The sequence below is a fragment of the Anopheles arabiensis genome, chromosome 2, assembly GCF_016920715.1.
Source record: "Anopheles arabiensis isolate DONGOLA chromosome 2, AaraD3, whole genome shotgun sequence".
Lineage (NCBI taxonomy): Eukaryota > Metazoa > Arthropoda > Insecta > Diptera > Culicidae > Anopheles > Anopheles arabiensis.
In genome coordinates, this window is record NC_053517.1 from 80,895,913 (window position 1) to 80,913,439 (window position 17,527).

The 17,527-nt window shown below is 40.7% G+C and overlaps 1 protein-coding gene across 2 annotated transcripts; it reads right to left on the bottom strand.

Moving 5' to 3' along the window:
* Positions 1–488: 488 nt before the first annotated feature.
* LOC120895834 (facilitated trehalose transporter Tret1-like) lies at positions 489–8,282 on the bottom strand. Of its 2 annotated transcripts, none has more exons than XM_040299510.1 (3): positions 7,487–8,282; positions 5,586–5,744; positions 489–2,236 (listed from the first exon to the last, which is right to left on the bottom strand). In XM_040299510.1, exons 2-3 carry the CDS (start codon positions 5,667–5,669, stop codon positions 803–805), a joined length of 1,518 nt encoding a protein of 505 aa, XP_040155444.1. In that variant the 5' UTR covers positions 5,670–5,744; positions 7,487–8,282; the 3' UTR covers positions 489–802. The 2 variants fall into 2 exon arrangements, with proteins under 2 accessions (XP_040155444.1, XP_040155445.1); XM_040299511.1 differs by having other exon boundaries at positions 8,178–8,270.
* Positions 8,283–17,527: the final 9,245 nt, after the last annotated feature.

A 17,527-nucleotide genomic window follows, 5' to 3' on the forward strand; every position in this document is an offset into this window, starting at 1 on the left:
AAGAATGGATGGGAAAGCAAAAGAAGCTAAGTGGAAGAAAATTAAAATTATATATATACACACAAACTATACATATACCTAAACGTATATATATATATATATAAAGAAAGCAGGAAAAAAGCAAACAAAAAGTAACAATTGAGGACAAACCAAAAAACCAAAAAAGAGGAAAACCCAAAACTGTTGTACGTCACGTTATGTTTTTAATTTTATGATCCTAAATAAACGATTTTTTGATTGAAATAATAAACTGTGGCGTGTGTGGTGAATGACTTTTTTAACCTTTGTTTAATCAACGCTAAATGAGTAAATATAAATAAAAATGATAAAAAACGGAGAAGATGAAGAAGAAGAGTAAGAAAACAAAGAGAATGAATACCCAACGAAAATGGTGAAAAACATAATCTAAAAGTGAAAAAAAACAAATTGTGGAAAAACAACTCAACAAACAAACGTAAGTAAATAAAGAAAGAAATGTACACCCTTACTTTAAAATATTTAACATCTTTTATTTATGCTTGAACATTAAAACCATCAACAATTAAAGTACAAAATGGCAAACAATCGAAATAATGACTAATAGTTAATATTACTTTTATCGGCTTATGTACTACGATGTATTGTTCATTTAACTATTTAGTTTTCTTTTATAAAAAGTTAACATAAAACCACAAAACAACGTAACTAACTATTGAACAACATTCAAACACAACCATAAACAAGAAGCAATAAAATATGCACTTTACATTATCTAAAATCTAGCTAGCACTGCCTATCAAACGAGTGAATACTCTTTCGGCACTCAAGCGATGGTGGCAATTCCATTCGGCGTGCCAGCTACCTGTCCACCTGACGCTTCCGCATCCTTCGCTTTCCTTCGCCCCCGGCGGAACTGTTCCTCAATCTCCTGCAACGTGCGATTCTTCGTCTCGGGCAGGATCACGTACAGCAGCAGCGTCCCGAGCAGCGAAATGACACCATACACCAGGAACGTCCCATTGATGCCAACCGTCGCAAACAGCGTCGGGCCCGTTTTAATCACCGCAAAGAAGCACACGAAATTAAACGACGACGTCAGGCCCGACCCGAGCCCGCGCGTTGCGACGGGGAACACCTCGCCCGTCATGCACCAGGGCAGCGGGAACAGACCAATGCCAACGAACACGATGTAGCTGATGAGAAAGACGAGCGACAGCCAGGAGTAGTTGCGGTACAGCGGGATGCTCGTTTGGAAGTAGAGGAAAATGGACAGCCCGATAAGCGAGACGGTCGTGCCGACACCGCTCGCCATTGCCAGCGGACGCCGACCGACGGAGCGTAACAAGATGCAGGCCACGAGCGACGTTACTACGCGCACCAGATCGACGATCAGCATTGCCAAATATTCGTTCAAGCTGTCGCTCCCGATCGTGGTCTTCATGAGAGCGATCGAGTAGAACGCTACAATGTTGACGCCCGAAAACTGCATCGTCGCGAAAAACACTAGCAGCGTGGCCAGTGGCATGAGAAACTCACGCCTACGATACGGCGAGCTACTTTCAGCGGACGAATTCACCTGCGTTGAATTGGCTTTCTTATCGTCGCTCTCCGTCCTTGCCACCATTGCATCAAACTCTTGCCGACTGGCCGGATCGTAGCCTCTCAGCCAACGAAACGATGATTCCGCCTCGGCCCGAGCACCACGTGCAAGCAACCAGGCGGGACTTTCCGGCGATACCAGCATCAGCAGATAGGCGACGATCATGAACAGCGAGCAGAGCAGGGCGGCCGTCTGCCACCGGAAGAAGGTGCCGAACAGGTGGGCCAACAGTATGCCGCCCGATACGGCAAACGTTACACCGGCCAGCAAGATGCCCCGGTAGCGTGGATCACTCGTTTCCGCAATGTACACCGAGGCCGGCGGTCCTACCAGCCCGCAGCTTAGCCCAGTGATGAACCGGCCGGCAAGGATCTGTGGATAGCTGCCAGCCATCGACAGCACGCACCAACCGACGGCAAACGATACGTTTAGTATGAGGTGAGCGGATTTGCGGCCGCACCGTTCCATCAGCAAGCCGCCCAGAATGCAGCCGACTGCCATCGGGAGCGGGGCCATCGAGGCGATCCACGATGCTTGATCCTCGCTGATGGACAGTTTGCTGCCCGGTTGCTGCAGCTGCGGGAGTAGAATGGCCGAGAAGCCGTTCGTCATACCGGCAGCGGCACTGCTGATGATGGGACCGGAAGCTGCCAGCACCTGCAGAGAAAAGGGCAGTCAAGGTTGATTATTGAGCACAATTCAGCAAATAAAGTGCTGTGAAAAGTGAGTTTGGTTTCTTTAGAGCTAGTAGGTCTAGCAGGTGATGTGTCACAAACGTAGCAATATAGTGGTTCTCTCAACTTTCTCGCCGTTTCTAGCAAATATATAAAGGCCAGTTCTCAAGCAAAACATAAAATTTTATGCCATTAGATGGATTCTTTATTGCATTGATTAAGTTTGACTTTGACTATTATATTTTAGCCTAAATATACCACAACACAAACTCAAACTATCGTATGATAATGTATCATAATTTCAGATTATGATTCCATAAGCAACAAGACCTGTCCTTATGAAGTTACATGTAATGATAAAAAAGTGTGTTTTGGTCCATAATTCTTCCGTAAAACTCATAGCAATAATGTGTAAAGGGAATTAATGATATATTGATCTGAATACTGTCTTGTGAACAAGATGTGGAGTGAAAGAAATCATCACAGACCCTTTGCTAATCAAACACTTTGAGCATTTTACTCTTCAATGTCATGGCTTGATTTATTTATGTTTATGTAAAATTCAAAGGTATTTAGTTCATTTCAAATTGAATTATTCTTTAAATCAATTAATAAAATGTAGAACAAGTACACATAGCACAGCATCTTGTTTGGTTCATTTGTTCGAAGGTTTCATTTGTTCAAACAGTCCTATTTTTAGGGTTTTGGTGAGTTGAATTAAAGCTTTGTACAATTTAAAAGAGGAGTTTAAGCTTGAATTCTAGTCAGAATAAATACATAATTTTTTGATAATACAGCTTATTACGATCTAAAGCACGAAGTTGATTTTGACGATATGATGATTAATCAATTAAGGACTTGTTTAAGACAGTTTTTTGACGATTAGTTCATGTTCGGAGTAGCTATTTATATTTCTATTTAAATCATTTTTTTTCTAACGTTCAAATTAAGGGTTCTGTTAAAGCTTCGTTGAGGTTCAGGTCTTTTAATTCTAAGAATGGTGTTGTAATGTGTTATGTAGACATAACTTGTTCGATAACTTAATAAGTAATAATAATAATCATAATGAATGATACATTAGAAAAAGGTTTGCTACGAATCGTTTTCATCAATTAATAAAATGTGTAACATCATGTCTGGGGCCGGTTTGGTGGTACAGTCGTCAACTCGTACGACTTAACAACATGCCCGTCGTAGGTTCAAGCCCCGAATAGACCGTGCTCCCATACTTAGGACTGACTATCCTGCTATGGTAACAATAAGTCACTGAAAGCCAAGCTCACTTCACCAGTGGCCTTGACCGCAGGCTTGACAAGGCAGGCCTTGACCGACAACGGTTGTTGTGCCAATGAAGAAGAAGAAGAAGAAGAGTAACATCATGTCTACAACTTACTATTGCCTAAAATTTGTTCACATTTTATAATGAAGCCAAAGTGAACGACTTTATTTTTATAATTTATTATCAATTTTTCATCAAATCCAGTCAACTCTTAGTATTGTAAGGCTCAAAGAACTCATATTGGCTTACTGCATTTAATTTTGAACATTTTTGCCTCTGTAAGATGGGCAAGTAGGAGTCCAAGTTTTTTTTTTTTTTTCATTTTTACAGACTTAATCGATACTCAGAAATATTATCTATCGAAAGGCATTAAAATTTTCAATTCAAGGGTTCAGGACAGCCCTAGTAGGGTAATTGTATCAATAGTGGTGCAATTTGAAGTGGTACATATGTGTTTTAATGGATTTAAAGTGTCAGGAAGGACAATTTCTGAATATTTTAACACTTAGCAATTGGAATATGTTTTTTCTTCGCAATCACAACCATTTTTACCATAAATCACATCAATTTTACGAAAAAATACATATTTTTGTGACTTCGTGTGCTTCGTTATTCCTATAATGGTGGTATGGTTCCTATAGTCGTCGTATTGTGTTACTATAGTGGTGGTAAACAAAGATGCCTCCAAAACAGTGTATAATATCAATGAAATTTAGTTTTTGAAGCTGTTTTTGTATGAATATCAAGGATTACTGCCATACTATTGATTTCTTGTGTAAATGTATCTTTAAAAAATGTATAAATTCGATTTATGAAACTATTGACTAAAATACTGCCTTACACCTGTCATCAACCCACCCACGGAAGAGCGTGCTTGATTTGAAATCAATATTTCATTCAGCCAAATAAGCGAATTTTGGCCTTTTTAGTAAATTGCCTACAGAAAACTCATTTCTGTATTATTTTAGTGAAAACAGTACGACATGTCAAAAATATTCGCGAAAAAATCTAAAATGACCTGTTTTTATTGATTTTATAACTATAATCACTATAGGAACAAGCCTGTTTTGTGTATCTATAATGGCAGTACGGTAAAAAACACTTAAAAATGCATAAATATGGTCAGAAGGCAATGAATTTAAATAAAGCAATAACATTTCAAAACATTTATGCTGTAAAACTAGTAATTGCGTGATTATGTGGTCATTTAGCACGTTAACAAAAATATGAGTTCCGTTATGAAATCCTAGGGATTTTGGAAAAATGTTGACACATTTCACAAAATAATAGATTTTTAGGTCACTAAGTAACGGAATGGCCCCATTTATCTTTAAAACCCTTTGTAAAAGGCAAATGAACATTTCACACTAACATAAATAACTTAATTACTTTCAATTTGCCGTACGGACCGCATTTTAGTTGCAATACCACCACTGTTGGAACTACCACCGCTATGGGTACGTTTACCCTATTTAAAGGAATGCACAATTTCTTTACTTTACCATTTTAAATATCAATACAAGGTTTTTATGCGATTTATTAGATGGTTTCCGAAATTTTTGGGACTAGTCTTACGATTTATTCATCGTTTCCCCTGATTTTTGGCTTGTTACTACATCATTTTTTGCTTGTTTCTACATCAAAGAACCATGAGAACCCTCTAAAAAAATGTGGGAAGCAATAAAAATACACTGGAAACCCTGTATCGTCAGAAAAATCTAATTATTTTATCTACAAAGGGTAAATTGTACATAACTACTGCTTGAGACTAAATCTAAATAACCTTAAACATACAATTTTCAACACCCTTCAAGGATTATTTCTTTCATATGTACCTAACATACCTAACCTAACTATTACACAATCTCAACTCGATTCAGTTCAAGCTCCTGCACAATTTAGTATCCTAAACTATTCATATGAACAGCGCAGAACAGTTGTTTACCATCCAAATTACTGCTGCTCATCTCACTGTCCATCTTTTTACGACTATTTTGCCGGCTCCGGTGCCCGGTCTGGCACCATAAATAACACTCTATTTGCACACACTCACCTGACGGGCCAGCGGAGAAAAGCGTTTAACAACATTGCTCTCGATGAAAGCGTCGTCCGTCGCCGGAGGCTTCTTGATAATCATGGTGATGACTGGCGACTGGCCAAGCGCGCACGGCCCCAAGCCCCAAGCGAAGCGAAGACGATGATGTGCCTAATTCTGGAGACAAAAGAAGGAACGAAAGGAAAGGAACACAAATGCCCCTAAGTAAGTGGCAAACAGGAGGTACATGAGTACAGTAAAGTACCCCATAAGCGGCTGCTCATCACGTGGATTAGCTCGAGGGTGGGGTGTGGGATGAAATATAATGCCCAGAAATAGTGTTTTGACCCACATTGATAAGGTTGTTGGCACGCTTTTTTTTTTAAAAAAAGCACGGTTCGCTACTAACGGAGTCAATGCACTCGAATGCGCGTCAGCGATAAGACGACACTGGGTCAAGAGGGACGGTGCAGTGTATGTGTGTGTGTGTGTGCGCGCGAGTGCGTGATTGTATTTAGATGACTGATCTAAAGAGATCAATCTTGTAGTGGACGAGTCAATCTAATCAACATAAATTATCATCAAATTAACTGTCGATTGAAAGGAATTGAAAATTAAAGTCAAATTTAACGTTTTTTCTGAAAACTATTTAAATATCACATGGAGTTATTTTAAAATAAATCTTATCATCTGCTTGGCATCAAATTCAACAGGACGGGGCCTGTCATGCACAAAAAATGTCATTGAGCACATAAATAAATGGCTCTTCTCTTTCCTTTCATTCCTAATAGCAACCCATTTGGTTAACAAATGCTCGGTGCTTATTAGGAGCTCCAAAAAGCTTCTGCTCGTTGCGTCATTAAAACAAGTTACTATAATTAGAATGCACCACATGCCCAGCAAGCAAATGATACGCAAGACAACCCCGCTAAAGCTTCAAATGTCAAAACTGATTTGCCTAATATTCATTTCACGGACAGTATTTCCGTCATAATGCATTGGTTCGGGGGCAATCACGGCTGCTGCTGCTGCTGCTGCCACTTTCCACGAGTCGAACCATTAGTCAAACCACTTACGAAACCAACCGCGGTACAGATAATTGGTACTGTGCATTTGCATGATTTCGTTTAACAATTCAAATTTAAAAGATATGAAAATCACTTTCAGCTAAGCGAGCGGCTTAGAACGATTTGATATGTTTTATTTCTTTTCGGAAACGTTCTACAACGTCATCTGCATGGTCAAGCCCGTAGGTCGATCAAAATATATACTTTTTAAGAGGTCGTTAAAACAATAGGTTTTTTGTACAAAATATGTTTTTTGTTAACCATTTTTTTTATATTTTATTTTTAATTTAAAAATTAACTTTCTTTTTTAGCACTAAACTGTGAAATAAAACAGTATAAAAGTGTTCACATGTTGGCAAAAAATCTCACATAAATCTAACGAACCGTGCACCTATTCGCCAGTTGCAATAAATCCCCCAAAATGTGTCTGCAATATCCCGCTCGAAGCACACGCTCACACACACACACGACAAGGCAGCTACAACAACAACAACAACGCACTCCAAAACAACAATAACCGCACAACCGCTGCTCTATCACGTAGCCCACAGACGATCTTCCATCATCGATCGAAAAGTCCGGTTCGTCGCCCAACGTAACACCGAAATCGTTGTCCCCTCGTCAAGAGTAAAAAAAACGCACCCAAAATGAGGTCACGCGAAGAAGCCCGGTGCGCCGAAACCGAAAACCGAGCACCAAAAGCACACACACACACAAACACATATTTCGGGAACGAAACTAAAAGTTGCTTTCTCTCTTTCTCCTCTCCAAAACTGTTGTAAATGTCAAATCACTCGGGCCGCGTCAAACCGTGCCGTTACCAGGGCAACTCATATTTTGGATGATGCTTACCGGTAGTTTTTTTCGGCCACGAAAGCTAACTAGATTCTTCGCTCGTAAGTCTGGCTAGACGCTGATCCGCATCAACAGCACCGCTCGTTCACGCACAACCGCCGTTGCGTATCAAAATCATGCGCGATTGCATGCGCGAACTCATGAAGGTTAATCGCCGAATCTTCACACACGACCACAGCTGCAGCTTAATTGTTTTAATGCTGTTTGCGATCTGGTGCTGACCGCCACTTCCTACCCGAGGTCACCCCGTTTTGCCCGCGCTGCCGGTCGGCCGAACCAAACATGAGCACACTCCCCACATACTCAACGCACCCACGACGGCTTGCCGCAAGAAACGCGCATCAGCATTCCGCAACCAAGCGCTCTTGAGGGCACCCCACCGTACTGTTTTTGTTGGCGTTATTACTATTATGTTACTGTTTACACCAACAATGGCGGATGTTTGTTAAGTAACGCGGCTGTGCGTCCACACTCCACAGTGTGGCCCACCTTAGGCGCAACCAACGCGCCCGCACTTGTGGTCACTGCTCAAGCACTGTACTGGAGCGCACTGTTTTATGCACACGTCGTTTTACTCGTAAAAGACTTCTTTAAAAAAACCCATGTAAATCACAATATTGATATTATTTCCGTTTTCACGTGATTTGCTATTGATTGTGCAGGCTTAATAAACTGCACCACAGCTCACTTGAATCAGACGGCGACAGTTGCGTACAACCCGTTAACGAGTATCGAACCACCACCGATCTCCTTTCACGATCGCTCAACAATGAACTGGCCATTCGCCGTGCGCCACCATCATATACCGTGAGCAAGGGAGCACGTTTCAGGCCGCGTTATCACTGCAGCGCGCTCTCCGCGTAGCATAACAACCGCGTGCTGAGGGTTCGCGCTCTCCACACCAAATCTCCGCACGAAACGCACTCGGGAATGCTTTCTTTGCCTCTTGCATTGTTCGCATTGCGCTTTATGCTCTCTAGCTCGCGCGCTCTTCACGATCTTTTTCGTCGTTTTTATTTAAATGGAAAGAAAAGAGAGCCTAAATTTCGTGAGGAATCGGGATCGTTTTGTTACACCTTTTGCTGAACAGGAATTGTTAGACAATTTCACTGAAAATGCAATGGTCGCCAGCTGGTCGTGCATGAAAGTAAAAGGAGCTGCTTGGGGGCAGTTTGATTGATTACTTAATCAATTTACTGAGTCGCCGGATGCATACAAAGGGCACGTGTGAAGCGACCTCGTTTGTGCCTTATAATTAACTTAATAGGATTGTTGATTTCTTGTATCAGTTGGGTTTGTTTTACCGTAAAATGATGCATAAATACAATAACATTTTACAATTTAGTTCTAAAATTCAACACAATTTGATTTAAAAAATAATTGAGAGTACAGTGTTTTATCTCTAACTTATAGACAGTTTGAGGCAAAATCTTTTCCGGTTTCTAAACCAGTACTCAGCAGCACGTTTTACGACCCCGATTCTACAAGCTGTGCTAATCAAAAGGACAAACTTTCATTATTGATTTACTAGTACTGGATTTGAATTAACCACACACGCTGCTGGACCATCAAGCGTCCCTTGGTCATGCTGCCTCCTTTCCTGTACACACACACAAAAAAATAGAAGTGTTAATGCTTGGTAAATACATAAATAAATTCGGGTTTTTTTGCTTGCGCGCCCACATTGCTCAACCGGCATTCCCGGCGCGTGTAATCAGGAACCATTCGACGAATCGATGCATGCCCTCAGCTGGGCTGGTGGCTGGGGCTCGTATACAACGGCGTGACAACTGGCTTTCGCAAATCTTATTATTTATTCTTCAACAAACAGCACTCCTGCCTTCATAACGAGAGATTTATTGCTAATCGATTTTACGCCGTTCCGGACCGAACTCGCATCGCATAACGACGATAGCAGTAACAATTAGCATCCCGGGTCTCGTATGCGAAGCTGGTGGGGTTTTATTTTTTGCACTTACACTTACACTTGTATGTTCATACAGTCAGGAGCTATGTGAGTTTATTTCGGAGCACTGTTGGTGTCGTTTGATTTTAAAATGATCTTGATCTCACAGTTAGCTTTTAAACAATCTTCATCATAATTTAAAGTTAGTTTTACACCAATACTTTGAGCAAACATTATTAAACTATAATTAATCATTTCTTACGTTCTATTTCTATTTGGCGTAACGTTCAACGCGGACTTGCAGACGTGGCCTATACACTGGGCTTTCGAAACTTATTCACAGTACTAAGCAGCCGGATAGTTAGTCCTTGCAACGGTAGGACGGTCCAATCTGGACATGAACCAACGATGGGCATGTTATTAAGTCATATGAGCTTGCCAAAATCAATTTGTCGTATTCATGCATTCGTAGTTTTGTCCGTATCAACCGTTCTGCCCATAGTGGCAGACAACACGTGCAAACGGCAACATTTCAAACGTTCAAAATGAAACTTTTCAAAATATTTCATGAAATATTTCAAACGGTCAGTTTATTCAGTTGTATGCAATAAAGCTGTCCTCGAAGGATACACTGTGGCCTAAAATTATTCAAAATGATGATTTTTGTTTGTAGTTTTGGTATAATTTGATACAGAAAAATAATAAAAAGGAGAAGATAATAAAGAAGAAAATCTAACACTATTTTCCATAGTAATCATAAACAACTGAGTTTGTGTTAAGAAGAGTGAACAACAGCTGAATGACGTTTGATGGACTTTGATCCTTTTAGAAACAATTTATTCAAGACAAAAAGGGGTAAAAATTACATAAAAAAGTGGTCCTTACAATTCATTTGCTGTTCAAAATTAATTTCCTTTTGTTTTTTTTATTATAAACCACCCTTTTCCAACTATTCCACCCTTGCCGTACACAGATTAGTGCACAATAATCAGTGCACTAATACCCCATGCAGGTGCCGGTTCTCCTCTCCCTCCTGCGTCACATAGATTAATAGGAAAATAGCATTAGCAAGCTGACCACTCCCAGCTTCTCCCAGCCATTCTTCATTCAGCACTCCTCTCCTTTATTAAATCACACTACCACGGAAGCATTTCCTTACATTTTCACCTGTCGATGAAATACCTTCACCAGGGTAAATCTAAACCGAACGAAACATCCAGCACTAAAAACACCCACCAACACCACCACCACCACCACCACCATCGCCAGTAGCGATTGCAGTAGAAAGTATGATTATTTTATTAAATCAATACCATTATGCGGTTATGTGTGCGGGGCTGGATCAGTGTATCGTGCCATGATTCGACCAACCACGCCGGACCAACCACGAACAACAACAAAACGCCCCGAAAAGAAACAAGGCTCGGCCCATTCTCGGGCGCAGGTTTTTTTTCCTCCTCCTCTTTCCGTTGCCGCTGCTGATATGAGCGAACGTACCCTTTCTTTAGACCACACTGAGCATTGGTTAGCTTTTGTGGCAGCTTTCTAATTGCCAGTAATGTTGCCTAATGATGTACTCGATGGAAAGAGGGGAAGAGGACACCAATGGGAAAAAACAGAACACATTCTATATCGAAAGCAATTCGGTTTGGTTCGGGATAGTCACCGTCGACCGTACTGAGGGGGGAAAAGAAATGGAAATGGGCTTTCCCCATGTGGAGGGAATGAAGTATCTATGACGTGACAGAAATTACTTCACTTATATTTCACACATAATTTACATGAATAAACATTATGCTGTGCGTTCTGCCCGGGTTTATGGCAAGCGACGAGCACTCCATCAAGGACGATCGATAAACAGTATGTTAGCAGTTGGAATAATGTAAGAAAAAGTATGGAATAGTATTTACTTCCTTAACTCACAATCAAAGCGTAAGTGAATCTTACCTTTAAAAGAATAAATATTAGTATTTGTTTTTTTTTATTTTCAATACTTTGAAGGTCATTAACAGGATGTAGTTTACTATTTTTGTACTTACTTTGTACTTTTCAAAAAAAAAACTTTATTTACTTACCTTTTTAAGAATCATATTGATTGATTGTTTCTTTCTTCAATTTCCAATTGGTTTTTCGTCCTATTTGAATTTTTCTTTTATCCATCTCTATCCAGTCATGTGCAATTTTGCTTAGTTATGAACTAAATTTCAAATAAAAAATATCAAATCTTATCATAACTTCAATCTTTACTGTACAACAAAAACTAATCTTATCACCTTTTCTTTACAAAACTAGAACTAATCTTCCTCCCTTTCTACAACCCCATTTGTTGGCGAGTGTTTATTGAAGAAAACTCCAACATTTCAAACCCACCGACCGCATTGCCCACACAAACTAGGCTGTTACTTACCGCAAGTAGCACCCTGTCTTTCATTACAGGAGGGGCAAGGTACTGGAGCCTATTGCTATTGGGGTGGCCAACCAACGTTCCTGAATATAAAATGGCTAATGAACTTTGAATCGTTATTTCACGTGCAGTGGGCTGTACCGAGCAAAAACTCTGCCCACACCACGGCGGCGAGGCAAGGCCCTGCAAGGAGGCGGCCATTCCATCCACCTTGCTGCGGGGGCCAGTCACACTCTGATCGATAGCTGGCGTTTCCTTTTTTTCTTCCTTCCTTCCTTTCTACACCATAATATGGCTGAACTACTACAGCAACGGCAACGACAACATATGCTAGCAAATCATTTGCCCTGGTCTGATGTTTTGGCGTATTTGAAACCGCTAGCCGAACCTCTTGCCCATCCCTCTGGTGAGTCTCGTAGCAACACACCACGCAAATCGCTATGAAATTACATTGCAGTAGAACCTGTTCATGTGTCTGTATGCGTATCCTTATCATCGGTACAGGGATACCGCCCGCGTGGGGTGGCAAATTACACGACTCACGCGTGGCAGCGTGATTCGGACAACAAACAGGATGCCTTCCCATGGCGCCAATCGCGTTGAACGACCCTGGTCGTGATCTAGGCACACCAAACATTACGCTTTCGAGTATTTTCCACGTGTGTGTGTGTGTGTGTGTGTGTGTGTGTGTGGTTGTTAGTAAAGTGTTATGTAAAGTTTTCATCGACTGCACACGTCCACCAGCCCTTGTTTCTGGGTTTCTGATGTGTGGATTTTTCCAAAGGCTCAAATTAGTGGGCCATATCTATCCTTCCACCCCACTCCTTCTCATTTTCCGCTTTATCCGTGGCCAACACGAACGTTCCAATTTAAAAGCAATCGGTGTATCGCATGCTGAAAAGCGTAATGGTCACTCTGACCGGTTGATCGTGGGGCGGGTATGAGGTAGAATTTGAATTAAAAAAACACGGACCCTTCTGCTAGCTTAGAAGCGGCAGGATAGTTTATCAGAAAATTATGCTTACTGTTTGAGGTGCCTTTGGCTAGACTGGGCAGTAAAATAAACAGTGATAAAGATAATACGGAGATTGGCCAAAACATTTCACTTTCTAATCTCTTAGACATCGTATGATTTCTTACTCAATTTGTATGCTGCACAAATCTTAGTCATCTCAATAGTTTTAATCTGTTTATAATTACTTTGCAAATATAAACCAAACTAGGAGAGGGTGCTGTAGTGGTTAATTCGTTCATTCGTACGACTCAATAACGTGCCTGTTGACGCCGTCAACCGTCAATTCGATTCTTTCTACCACGCCACCTTGCGAAATATAAATAAATTATACACGTTTCGAATTTCGGCTAAAAAACGTTTTGATTGATCTCTGGGTAGAAAGAATCGGTTGCTTCGCAACAGTGCCCGTCATAGGTTTATGTTTAGAATGGACTATCCTCCCGTAGCAATGACTGGCTATCCGGTACTAAAAAGGCCTCGAAAGCCTGTAATTGCGCCAGGACGTTACGTGTAGGACGTTACGCCAAACAGAATACAGATACAAATCCGAGAGACTTGAAAGAATAAAACAATGTAGGACTTAACTACTGATAGCTATGGAACAAAGCTATGTGACGTTCCGTCCTCAAGTATGATGCTAATTCTGATGATGAACTTAATAATGTCCTTGTATGTAAATGTTCACAGTTCCAAATATCTGTTCCTGCTGATCTCGTTGTGACATTCGATACAAATTATGATCATTATAATCAATCCTGTAAAGCAGTAATGCTCTCTAGCCTGCGACCAACGTCACTTGCCATATACAGGTGAATGGAAAGCTCTAAGGGCGTTTATAAGGGGCTTTCCTATCTCGTATTCAATTTGGCGCTAAAGAGGGTCATCAGACTCGACAGTGACAATTCGATGGCTATTTACAATTTAAGTCAACTAAGATCCTGACTTACGCTGTTAATATTGAGATGATTCACCTGAGCTTCTCCTATGTAGTAGAGGTGGGCATATCGGTTCGTTTAAATGAACGTGAGTGAACTGAGACGTTCATTGCTGTGAACGTGAACGTGATTTCGGTTCATTCAAAACATTAATTTTGTTAATTAAACAACAACCACAAGAAACCGTGCCGAATCCGACCGTTGTGCAATCAAAGGCGAAAATTGTGTTATTGAAATGGACAGAGTAGCTTACACCATCTGACGTGTGAGCAAGTGGTAGACAGCGGTGTCTATTCAAAACGACTATTGTTATAAACAAGTGGACAGTTGTTTATTATGCTGGTAAACCCTGTATTTCAAAATGATCATGAAAATTTGCATTCATTTTCATGTTTTTTTATATTTTTTATTTTGATGAAATAAAAGAGCCATAGCGTTCTTTTCGCGTGAATCGATTCATTCATTTTTTTTTCACGTGAACTGAATGAACCGTACGATTCTAGTTCATTTGGCACACCTCTACTATGTAGCTGAAGTATGCTAAAGGATCGAGCAGGCCAGGCGTCAGACAATCTCAAGTTGCAGATAAACGAGGCAGATCAAATCCCGACTTACGTATGGGTAACGTTAGGTCACCTATCTCGGGTCAAAGGTCAACACCGACAATAGCTGAGTTGTGCGCAAGAGTGTTGGCAGCTAACCGGTCATTCTACAGCCTGAGAAAACAGTTCACCTCAAAGGATATGATATCTTTATAGTATCGTTATACACATAAGCCATACTGTAACATAGACACCTGCGCAAGGATAGCCACGTTGCAGAGGAAGATGCTCAGAAGGACAATGGAGGTGTCGATACAACGACGTGCTACGAGTACCAGATGTACAGTGATCTTACTGTCGTGCTGCATATCAAGAGTGCCAAGCGCCGGTGAGCTGCCTATATTATACGCACGGACAAACCAGCCTCACAAGGACAGTGGATAGTGGTAACATCGCTCTGCATAAACCATAACCACCAAAACCGCATCCATTGTACAATAATCACGCTTTACGTACTTGTCTAAACACACCCTATACAATGCCATTATAAAAATGCCTATTATACCTTCCTAATGATAGTAATAAATACTGAATCTGGAATTACACATTTGCGGCACTAAATATAGCAACACCTGTACTTATCGCAAACAATCGCCTACGGCCTAAGGCCAAGCACTGGTACATAAACAATCATTAGCATCTCAAGCAATCAAAGGCTCTGTACATCGATGTAGCATAACAATTTGCGCCCCTTTTCTCAATACAAAACCACCAATAACGAGTTGACTGCTACAAAGGCCTTTACCACAGTGTTTCAAACACATTTCATTACGTTCCTTGCCTTACAAAAACTCCTCCAGGCCCGAGTTCGTTCACATCTCGCTGACCGTTCCTTATCCTAGGCTTATGTACAGTGAGCCACTTTGAGCAAACGGCGCTCCGCTTTGACGTAAGCGCGTTCCTCAACTTCCTTCCTTTGGCTACATATCGCTCGCTTTGGCTTTTAGGCTTCAAACGGAGGTCCTTACCGCTATTTCTAGAAAATGTAGCTCCTTTTCCAAAATGAAAGAAAAAAACACACTTTACGTACTTTACCGCCTGCGTTCTCCCTTCTAAGGAATGTCTCGTTCGTGGGTCGTTCGTTCTATATGCTAATCCATCGTCTCGAGATACAAAAAAGCCACAAAACGAAGGGGGGGGGGAATCCTGCCACAGAAACAAAAGCCAGTTGCCAACATGCCGTGATTGGGATTCATAAAATTTTTGGTCAACCAATGACCGGACGGCCTCCGGCTCCCTTTCCCCCAAAACAAGACCGGAAGGTGAGGACGTACGTAAAAAAAGCAGACCCAGCAGCACACATACACACACAAAAGGGCTCTTACCACAACGCTTACCAGCTTTTGCGGTCTATGTGGTCTGTTTTTGCAACATAAATTCGCCATATTTATGCCCGCAAATAAATCACATCAGCCCCAACATTGCTTCAGTCTATGGTTGTTTTTCGTTTAGTAAACGATAACTTTGCCTTCTTCGAATGACGTTTTATATGTTTTTTTTTTTAATAAAATGTTTTAATATTTTTTAGACAAACAACTCAATTTAAAGACTTTCATTTGAATACTTCACCTTGGTGTTGTTCGTCATAAATCACCACCTTTCAAATAATAGAAAATCAGTTCAACCACAACCAATGAACACCCTTTGGGTCAAATCTGAATTAATGGCCATTTTCATGAAACAGGCTTGCCACTGGGGCTCATTATTCAACGCCAGCGTGAGTTCTTTGGGGCGGTCCATGTTGGCTCCACACCACCCGTAAGCTTTACTGCGTTGGAAAAAGCGCACAAGCATACGGACACGGACGGAAAAGCTACCCACACAACCCAACACCTCGTGCCGTCATCGTTTTGATTAATTTGTTCGCTTACAGTCACGTCATGTCACAGTCAGTACAGTGCAGCGTCCTTCTGCGTCCAACGATTCCTTCTGTGCTGGACAATTCTAGAAACTTGGTGGAGCGTGAGCGGGAACAGCAAACCAAAAAAATGGAACACTCCCTTCAACCATCATAAACGTTAGCAGTGAGTGCTTTCTTCTTGCTTCTCTACTCGCATAGCTTTTTGACGCTTTTTTTTGATAGCTAGGATTTTTGTCTCTTTCATTCCCTTTCTATCGTTTTCTTCCACCCCTGGCCTCAGCCCCCATGGATCTGGCTGCCAGTCGATCGATTCTGCTGTTGAGTTGACCGGCAATAAAACAAACATTAAACCAAACACGAACGAATGGCTTCATTAATTCCGAATTTACATAACGAAGGGAAAAGCTCTCCACCTCCCGCTCCCTTTCCTCTTCCTACTCCTAATGTTATGTAATTATTATAAGATCTCAATGACCTCTCTATGACGATTCAACCGTATTTTGCTGGAATGAATCGATGTGGATGTGAGTTAAATCGAATCTTGACAGAACAGTAAAATCATTCGAAGGTTTACAGTTGCAAATTATGTTCAACGATTATTTTTGTTTATTTTTTAACTAATTGAAGAAGAATTCAAAGTAATTACAGGAACATTATTTTTTTAGAACAGAACTCCATCCTCAAACACGTTGCACTCTGGGATTCAAATTTTCCTATCGTCGTTCAAATGTCGATGCTGTTTGATCATAGCGCCCTCTGTTGGCTGGTAGCGCTACTGTACAGTCTTGCATTCTCTTGAGCTGCTTGTATTTCGTTTTATGTGTACTTAATAACATTTAACCAATATTAGTTTCAAATTATATTTTATTAACTTTTTTTTATTACACTATCAAAAGTTTTCAATTTAATTTTTGTATATTTTTACCATACATTTTACATTCCCATACACCAGCGATGTCAAACTCATTTGACCCCGCAGGCCAAAATGCTACTGAAAATAGTAGCACGGGCCGCAGCCTTGTTTTTATATGATATTATATGATACAATCAGATCATTGGCAGTTATTTTCATTTCATATTGGGATAACAGTTACGTTGCAATAGTTAAAAATTTGATTTAAAATAAAGTAGAAAAATTAACGATATCAGATGATTCCTACAGAGAAATCCTCATTCTTATTATGGCGTACGAAAAGCAGAATCATAAGGCCACCTGTAATTTATCTTATCACATTGCTTTTGGTAGGCTGCCTCATGCAAAGCTTAAGATCGTTTGTAACATCCTATCAAAAATAACAAGTGTTTGTGCTGACAC

Excerpts from the sequence above, each read along its gene's own strand:
- LOC120895834 (XM_040299510.1), bottom strand. The coding sequence starts at position 5,669 with ATGATTATCAAGAAGCCTCCGGCGACGGACGACGCTTTCATCGAGAGC. Across the intron at positions 2,237-5,585 it reads TTTCTCCGCTGGCCCGTCAG|GTGCTGGCAGCTTCCGGTCC; the intron begins GTGAGTGTGTGC and ends TTTTCTCTGCAG.